The sequence below is a fragment of the Podarcis liolepis genome, assembly GCF_965112155.1.
Source record: "Podarcis liolepis genome assembly, chromosome: 14".
In the NCBI taxonomy this organism is placed as follows: domain Eukaryota; kingdom Metazoa; phylum Chordata; class Lepidosauria; order Squamata; family Lacertidae; genus Podarcis; species Podarcis liolepis.
This window is the reverse complement of record NC_139569.1, coordinates 34,534,636-34,544,351: the sequence shown is the minus strand read 5'-3', so window position 1 is coordinate 34,544,351 and position 9,716 is coordinate 34,534,636. Positions and strand designations below refer to the sequence as shown.

General features: G+C 44.6%; 1 protein-coding gene across 2 annotated transcripts in view; it reads right to left on the bottom strand.

The window, feature by feature from the left end:
- Positions 1–9,716, bottom strand: part of AGBL1 (AGBL carboxypeptidase 1) — a 402,258-nt gene that overhangs the window by 282,811 nt on the left and 109,731 nt on the right. For both annotated transcript variants that reach the window (XM_083475009.1, XM_083475010.1), the window contains exon 16: positions 664–814. In XM_083475009.1, the coding sequence (XP_083331135.1) occupies positions 664–814 (151 nt within the window). The remainder of the gene's footprint in view (positions 1–663; positions 815–9,716) is intronic.

The following is a 9,716-nucleotide window of genomic DNA, read 5'->3' as shown; positions in this document are numbered from 1 at the left end:
GACATTGTTTTCTTCCCTATATGGTCCTATAGCAAAGGACCAGCTGGTCAGGACCCTGGAGAGCTCCCTATAGCTACAGTAGCACTTCCTAGAACTATGGTACGTCTGGGAACTATTGCCTCAACAGCAGGCTGAAGCCTTCTTTTATGAAGGCTGGGAAAATACCTCTAATCAGCCCACCTCCTCTGAGGGGCTGTCTAGTCATTTTAAGGCCCCCTGCATTTTGCAGTGCATTAAAGGACAATTGCATTTTGTAGAATTTTAATATTATGTACAGACTTTTTGCTTGTGATTTTGCTTGCAATTGCCATGAACAGCTTAGAGACTTTGTTATACTAAACAGTATATAAGTTATTAAATTGAATTTAAACTACTTTATTATATAATCTCTGGCTCCTACAGAGTAGAGGCAGTGAGGGTTGCATGGAGACATGTCCTCTGATCTATACAAGCCACGCAAAACCACGTCCTCTGTCCTGAATGCTCCAGGAGTGAGGGGAAGTGTGGCTCTGCAAACAACACCTCCACTCTGCCTCTGAGCCTGAGCGAAGCTCATGGCCAAATGTTGTGAAGCACTGAGCCTTTCCACATACCAGAATGCAAACTGAAATAAATTTCTTCCCCATCCCCAATCTGGAAATTCATCAGAGGAAAGAGTTTTACCATCATAGCAGAGTAGGTGTAGGGATAATGGTATGCCAGGTAGCAGACATCTTCCTTATGAGGGAAAACAATACTGAAAGTAAGTGTGTAGCAGGATTTCCCATGGGTTTTTCCTGAAGCTGTAGCCACTGTGCAATTTTGGTAGTGGTTTCTGGTAGAAGGAGGGAGGGAAGGAGGGAAGGAGAGGGAGAGAGAGAGAGAGAGAGAGAGAGAGAGAGAGAGAATAACCTGTTATTCTCATTATTGCTGCTGTTGTTTATATACCACTTAATGCCCAGAAGGCTTCGAAGCATTTTACAAAATAGAAAACAAACAAACAAACAATTGCACAACACTGTTACAATACAGGGTAACTAAAAATACACTGCAATTAAAATATGCAGTGAAATAAATCCCATTAAAATATAAAGGGCCATGACTGAAATGAGCAATAAAACAATCCCATTAACATAACACAGCAAGTAAAACAGCAATGAAAATAGGAGACTCTGGTCAAGAGATCAAGGGAATGCCTGTGTAAGCAAGTGAGTCTTCTAGTGCCGGCAGGATGCCACTGCAGATGAGGCCTCTCATATTTCAGCAGGGAATACCTGACTCAATAGGGTAGCAGAGGAGAATCATATACATACAGGTCCCGCTACCCAAACAATGCATTCCCAGAAAATTGTTCATTAGGCAAGCATTCACATAATGAGCTGATTATGTCTATTATTTCCTATGGGAACATTTCTAAGCTGTGATTTGTCTGTTCTTCTTCTCTCCCTCCACACTTTCTGCCTGAAACTGGTGTGGCCAATCAGCAAAACTCAGACAAAAGAAAAATGGGTTTGTCTGATTTCTCCTGCTCCCTGATTTGTCTGATCTCTCTCCCTTCCTCCATGTTTTCTCCCTGAAATGACAGCTGCCAATCAGCAAAACACAAACAAGTAAGAAAGTGGGGGAACTCCAGCTGTTTGGATATCTGAATCAGCTGTTCATGTGGCGAGGTTTGGGTATAATTCTTTATGTTTGGATAACAGGGATTTCAGATAATGAGTTTCCTGATAGCAGGACCTGCATGTATACCAATAGGAATTTCAATTCTCCAAGTGCAAATCCTGCGCTAATAAAAATGGCACCAGCCATACACAAGCGGAAGGAATCCCCATGCCCAGAGGACTCTGGAGGACAAAGGCAGAAATACCCCAATGATGATTTAGCATGCTCAAAGGGCGTGGAACAGTGACTATCTGTTAGACAGTGTAGAGGTTCAGGGTGGTCACAAGGAACAAGGATAGAAAGCATAGAATGGAGTGGCTGAAATTCTGAAGAGGGATCACTCCATACTGCAATATTTTGTTGCAGGTCTCATTTTGCCCCTGGCTAATTTCTTAGAGTCAATGAATTTCAATGCAACACTGAGCTTTTGAAACTGACTTACAACCACTACAACCGGACTAGTGACTAACATTTCAGAGTCTCAGTTTTTCCAGTTGTAAGGTCAGATTTACCCCATTTCTGCACCAGTTTGTGATTTAAAACAAAAACATTTTTTTTCAAAATGCACAACAAAATATGCATTTTCTCACACATTTTGCCTAATATGCGTATTTTTGTATGTAATTTTGCCTAATATATGAATTTCTGCAAGCAGTTCCCCAATATAATGCAATCTTGGTATGTTTTTTTAACTAATATATTAATTTTTATATGTACTCTTAGGTTGGTGCACTGCACTGGAAGATACACAGAAGTGCAAGATTCAAAAGTTAGCTTCAGTTCATGTGTTTGTTTGGGGAATTCAATTTAGTGAGTTCATATTAAACATAAGAATGTAAGAAGAGACCTGTTGGATCAGGCCAGTGGCCCATCTAGTCCGCCATCCTGTTTTCTTATTGGTCAACTAGATGCCTATGAGTATCCTGCAAGCAGAACCTGAATGTAACAACAACTTTCCTCATTTGTGACTCCCAGCAACTAATATTCAGAGGCTATCCTAAGCTAGATGTGCCAACAGGCTGACTTAGCATAAGGCAGTTTCCTGAATTGGCCTTCCCATATGGAGTTGTGGTAGTCCTTAGGAACATAAGGAGAGCCCCGTTGAATCAGATGGTAAAGGTAAAGGGACCCCTGACCATTAGGTCCAGTCGTGGCTGACTCTGGGGTTGCGGTGCTCATCTTACTTTACTGGCTGAGGGAGCTGGCGTACAGCTTCTGGGTCATGTGGCCAGCATGACTAAGCCACTTCTGGCGAACCAGAGCAGCACACAGGAACACTGTTGACCTTCCCGCTGGAGTGGTACCTATTTATCTACTTGCACTTTGACGTGCTTTCAAACTGCTAGGTTGGCAGGAGCATGGACCGAGCAACGGGAGCTCACCCCATCACGGGGATTCGAACTGCTGACCTTCTGATCAGCAAGTGCTAGGCTCTGTGGTTGAACCCAGATCAAGTTGAACCTACGAATCAGATGGAAGTCACACCTAATCCAGCACCCTGTTCTCACAATTGCCAACCAGATGCCGACGAGAGGGTCGAAAGGAGGACTTTAGCTCAACAACACCCTAGCCACTTGTGATTCCTACTTGTGAGCCAAATGATTTCTCTTCCATTCCTACTCCTGATCTGAGAACACAAAAACCAGGAGCTTCATTCCCAAAGGTTTGGTGTATGGGAGAGGCAAAGTTTGCAGCAAGCTTCAAAGGCATTCTCTTGTTGCATATATTCAAAATGAAACCAGGGGGCGGAGAGAGAGAGAGAGAAGCAGGGTATGCGGAAAGCATTTGTTCTTGTTAACTTTTCTATTAGGGTGACCAGATGGAAAGGCAATGGAATTACTTTTAATAGCGCTGGAGAAGGGATTTCAGCAGGTTCAGCTTCTCACACCACTGCATGACAAGCTGCACTAATCAAAATCCCCTCTCCTACACAATAATCAAAGGTACAGGAGTCCTGGTTTCTTTTGCCGATCCTAGTTTTGACTCTTTGTAATGACTGAAGGTGTAGCTGTTTCTGGTAGTAATACTCACCTGTGACAACATCTCCTCAGATTGCCTCCCTGTTTAGCATCATAGGAAGCTAGCTGCCTTATACTGAGTTCAGACCATGGGTCCATCTAGCTCAGTGCTTCCTACACTGACTGGCAGTGGCTCTCCAGGTTTTCAGAGAGGGGTCATATCTAGCTCTACTTTGGAGATGCTAGTGAACCTGGGACCTTCTGCATGCAAACCTGATGCTCTACCACTGAGCTATAGCCCTTTCCCTAATTTTGAAAGTAAGACGCAGGTGGTGCTGTGGTCTAAACCACAGAGCCTAGGGCTTGCCTATCGGAAGGTCGGCGGTTTGAATCCCCGCGATGGAGTGAGCTCCCGTTGCTCGGTCCCTGCTCCTGCCAACCTAGCAGTTCGAAAGCACATCAAAGTGCAAGTAGATAGATAGGTATCGCTCCAGTGGGAAGGTAAACGGCGTTTCCGTGTGCTGCTCTGGTTCACCAGAAGCGGCTTAGTATGCTGGCCACATGACCTGGAAGCTGTACGCCGGCTCCCTCGGCCAATAAAGCGAGATGAGCGTCGCAACCCCAGAAGTCGGTCACGACTGGACCTAACGGTCAGGGGTCCCTTTACCTTTTTAAGCAGCATTGTAGGAAATTTACCATGGCAGATGGCTCCTTAGGCCTGCTGCCATCAGGTAAGTTTGCAGCTGGTGGAGGCACTGATGGCCTTGGGCATTTCTGCACCCCACCCTGACCTGGAGCCAACCCAGGCAGAAAGCAGGAGTGCAAATGTTTCAAATGTTTAAACAAAGGAAGGGTGGTTCCTGCAGAATGACCATGGCTGGGTGCTTACGCTTCTGCCACTTTCTGTGTGCGACAACTTTAGCCCTGCCTTGATTCTGATTAAACATATGCACGCACACGCGCACGCGCACACATATCACACTCCCCAGGAAAATACAAATCTTAAGAACGGATGTTCCTTCTCTGTCCTCACCTGGTCTTTTGCAATGTATCATTTTTTCAAGAGCCAGCTTGAAGGGTGATGGTGAAAGAGTTCCCACTGGCTGAGATGAAGAGCCAATTCACGCATTTCAGAGCAACCGCATCGCACCAAATTGCATCCGCAAGTACATCTCAGAGAATAATTTCCCCTGCCTAGCACCAATTATGCTGTTGCTAAACCTTCCCATTCTGAAGGACTCTGTGACACCCCTCCCCCTCCTATTGTTTTAAAAAAGATATCTTATCAGCATTGTATTAAAATGCAAAATATAAGGAAAGAGACCGAAAGATGCAATTTCAGCTGCTGAAATTTACACAAACTGTTTATTTCCCTTGTGTTGGTGTTGTTTTTATTCAGTGGGGCAAAGTCTCAAGATAATCATTCTCCTGAAACCCCATGGCCTAATCATAGCTTCTTTTGTATGAGACATAAAATAATTTGTTGAATAACAAGAATGAAATGGGTGGAATAGAAGCAACAGCAACAACATCAAGCTGATAGTTCAGTTGGTTAGAGCCTGGTGCTGATAATGCCAAGGTTGCAGGTTCGATCCCCGTATGGGACAGCTACATATCCCTGCATTGAAGGGGGTTGGACTAGATGATCCTCAGGGTCCCTTCCAACTCTACAATTCTTTCACTCTATGATTCCTTTCAGAGCAGTCTTCCTCAACCTGCTGCATGCCAGATGTTTTGAACTACAACTCCCATCAGCCCCAATCAGTGTGGCCAATGGACAGGGATGATGGGAGCTGTAGTCCAAAATACCCAGAGGGCACCAGATTGGGGAAAGCTGTTCTAGACATTGCATTTCTTAACTCAGAAGCTGTCTTCCAACTTCCAGAAATGTGAGTTCTGATTTTGCTACCATAGTATTACTTTGCACATGCACAGAAGCATTCCCCGCCATCTATCTCAGGAGGTAGGTCAGAAAAGAAGAAAAATACATTCTCACACTGACTCCAATTTAGCTAAAGTTAGTGATGACTTACAGTATGATTTTATGCATGTCTACTCTGAAGTAATAATAAATAACAAGATGAAAGATTTACTCTGAAGTAAGTCTCATTGGGTTAGTTCAGGCACAGGCAAACTCAGCCCTCCAGATGTTTTGGGACTACAACTCCCATCATCCCTAGCTAACAGTGGTCGGGGTGATGGGAGTTGTAGTCCCAAAACATCTGGAGGGCTGAGTTTGCCTGTGCCTGGGTTAGCTGAATGGGTCTTAACTCTTTTGACTGCAATCCTACATCCTCTCACCTAGGATTAAGTCTCTTTGAACTTAATATGATTTATGTCTATGTAGATAGCATAGCATGGAGCTGTTAGTTCCATTGAAATGGAAGAAACATTTTAGAACCAAACTACATGTTACATTAAACCTACTGAAAAACAATTACTTATGCAGAGGCTGTAGTTCAATGACAAAACACCTATTCTGTATGCAGAAGGTGTCATTCTTGATCCCTAATATCTCCATTGAAAAAGACCAGGGATGAAAAAGACCAGGCACCCTGGAGGACTACTACCAGTCTCAGATAAGATTACAGGTAGAGAACCTCATGACTATAGAGACAATGCCTCTCTGTCTGGCCCTCAGAACTTTCAGCAGACCACACCTCCCCAGAAGCCCTGCTTCACATCCTCCTTGAGTGATTTTGCCTGGCTGGAATGTGTCCTTAAGCTCTGTTCATGCTTCTTGCTTGCCTGGATAGAGGACAGAAGGTGTGTGGGATGGGGGGGGGTTGTGTGTGGGTGTGTAAAAACCAGCCTGCTGTACAAATGCACCATTTGCCTTCATTGCTCTGGCCGCTTTTGCCTCTGCACACTCAGTTCAATGACTGCAAAGTGGATCCTACAAGGGTCCATATGATCAAGAGCCTTGTGTGATTGGGGATACTGCTTACATGCAACTGTTCACACACATATATATTTACTGTGATTTTACTGGTGTTAGCCGCCCTGAGCCCAGCTCTGGCCAGGGAGGGTGGGGTATAAATAAAATTTATTATTATTGTTGTTATTATTATTATTATTATTATTATTATTATTATTATCTCCCCCTGCAGCAAATGTTGTGCTGAAGAGACGGGGTGAAGCATGCCATGTTGAGGGTGGAGTCAGAGGTACGTTACTCCCTCCTATGCTAATGCACAGAGGAGGCCATTTGGAAAAAGGCTTAAGCCTCCCCTGGATTACAGTTATATGCATAGGAAAGCACAGATGGAATGAACCATTTTCTCTCCTTCCATACATTAACTGTGTGTGATCCACATTAAGTCTGAGAGCAAGCAACTTTGCCAAAGTCACCCACTGCAGTTGATGCCCAAACTAGAATCTGACTCCCTGTCCTAGTCAGACACCCAAACCATAACACTGGATCACACATTCTTAAGCAATTAGCCTCTGACACAGCCTGAGCTTGTGATTGCAAGCAAGACCTATTGAGTTCTTCAGAACTTACTTCCAGCCCTAATAAGTTCCCTAAACTCAACAGCCTTTGCAAAGCCAAGAAAAAAGAAAAAAGAGCACCAACATTAAGAAAGAGGATATTAATCCAAATCACAATGCTATTAGCATGCAGACTCAATTCGCTGTGCTTTTGAGTCACTTTATAATAGTCAAACCCTAAAGCAAGCTATTTCTCCTTCAAACACTTTGCACTGTTTCCAGCACAGCTGGCACCACCAGTTAATTAATAATCATCATAATTATTATTGTTGCTATCATCATCACTTACTGCGCACATTGTTTTTCATGTTCAAAGTGCTTTACAAATGTTATTGAATTATCCCCCACATCTCCCTTCTTCAGCCAAATTAGCAAGACCAGAAGGCAGAAACTATTGCTATCATTATCCAGATTTTGTGGCATGGGAATGGAAAGACAGGCAACAAATGCAAAACACACACACACACACACACACACACATATCCTGGCTTGTATTTGATGGCAGAGATCAATATCGCAAAAGCTCTGTCTTATTTGTGACGTGAGAACTGCCACACTGTGGCTAGTGCTGAACCAGAAGTTCTCAACTGTGAACTTCCAACTCGAATTTTGGCCTGTGAAAGGAACAATGGAAAGGGTCCTTCAAACCCCTGTCAATTGTTTTTCGTTTTGTGGGGAGAGGGATGGGTGGAATTGAGGGCATTACACCAGCAGCATTCCTCCCACAGCATCCATCAGCTCATAGCTGCCGTTTGTTCCCCCCCAAAGGAACATTACCCTATAACAGGGTCCAACGAATGGTCCATCTGAGTTCACCAAAGATCCTTGTTGGGTCAGATCAAACATCTATCCCATTTCCCACAGTGGTCAACCAGATGCCTCTGGGAAGCCCACATGCTCAAGAAGGGCATCTGCTCTCCATGGTTTCAGAAGCAGAAGCCTTTCCCAGCCCTACCTGGAGAGGGCAGCGGTTGAATCTGGAACCTTTTCCCTGCAAAGCATGTGGTGTACTACTGAGCAATGGCCCTTCTCTTCATCAGAAGCCCTCATTAGATCAACTCTACATCATCCTAGATATATATAATCAACTGGAAGTCAGGTATTTAATGTCACCAGTCCCATGCTGTGGAGTGTTCTAAAGATTCAGCAGGCATCCTTGGTAACTGACCTTCAAGGAGGATGGAGGGGAGAAGTAGAGGCACATATTCTTCTCTGCCCCACTTCTGACCACATGCCTGTGCAAGGTCACTGAATTGGTTCAGGGTAGATCATCCCAGGTCAGATTGGGGGCACTCCAAAGCAGCAGCAGAAGAGGAGGAGGTTGGATTTGATATCCCGCTTTATCACTACCCTAAGGAGTCTCAAAGAGGCTAACACTCTCCTTTCCCTTCCTCCCCCACAACAAACACTCTGTGAGGTGAGTGGGGCTGAGAGACTTCAAAGAAGTGTGACTAGCCCAACATCACCCAGCAGCTGCATGTGGAGGAGCGGGGAAGCGAACCCTGTTCCCCAGATTACAAGTCTACCGCTCTTAGACACTACACCACACTGGCTCTCCAGACTGGACCTTGAATTGGATGGAGGGGCCCATATACAGCCCTAGTTTACAAAGTCAGCAGAGTAAAGTAGAGAAGCTAAGGACTGTAGAAGGTCAGTTTGCAGATCAAGGAAAGCACCAGTGCTCTTTGCAGGTTAAATGAAAGAGGCAAGGGGGGGCAGTATGGACTTGCACAGTAACTCTTCCCTCCTCTGCTGTAATTTTGGGCATCCTCCAACTTATGGAAGGCAGCAGTCTACAGTAGTGAACTTCTGATCTAGAAGGACTATCCAGATCAAGAGAATCTAAGAGCCCAAGACAAGCCTGCTAGTTCAAGCCACAGGACCACCTTGTCCAGCAGTCTGTTCTCACAGTGGCTGACCAGGTGTCTGTGGGAAGCCTACAAGCTGCCCACCTGTGGTTTCAAACAACTGGTATACAGAGGCATAATCAGAGTAAACCCATTGAAATCAATGGACAGGACTACCTTGGGTCCAATAATTTCAATGCATCTACTGTGGGTAGAAATTAGTTGGATACAACCCACTGCAATGTAGCACCAAGTTGAAGTGGAATATTGTTGCACAAAGAAAAGCACAAGCGCATTACCAAAGAGTGTTAACAACAGATTGCACAACAAGAACCAGCTGTTGCGCAGGGGGGAACATAGGTACATTGCCAAAGAGTGCTGTGCAATGGTATCAGGTGTTGCACACCAAAAACTAGCTGTTTCACACACAAAAAAGTTTCCACTAGTGCAACATCTGCATTGGAAGCATTTGTTGTGCAGCCTTTAAACTCTGCTGTCTACTAGGGCTAGGCCTCCGTGTCTCCAGAGAAACTGAGGAAATCAGATAAAGTTCTGGTTGCTTGTGACCTTCTGCATTAGGAACCAGCACCCACACACACGCACACACACGCACACACACATCAATGCTTTTCTCTTTCTATTTTTCACTTTCCCATGTCACAAAGGACACCAGACAGCCAGCAGGCAAAAAAGAAAGGAAAGGAAAGGAAGTGGATGTGGAGAGAGGGGAGTAAGAAACTACATTTGTACTGATCTGGGCAGAATTTTAACTACTGAC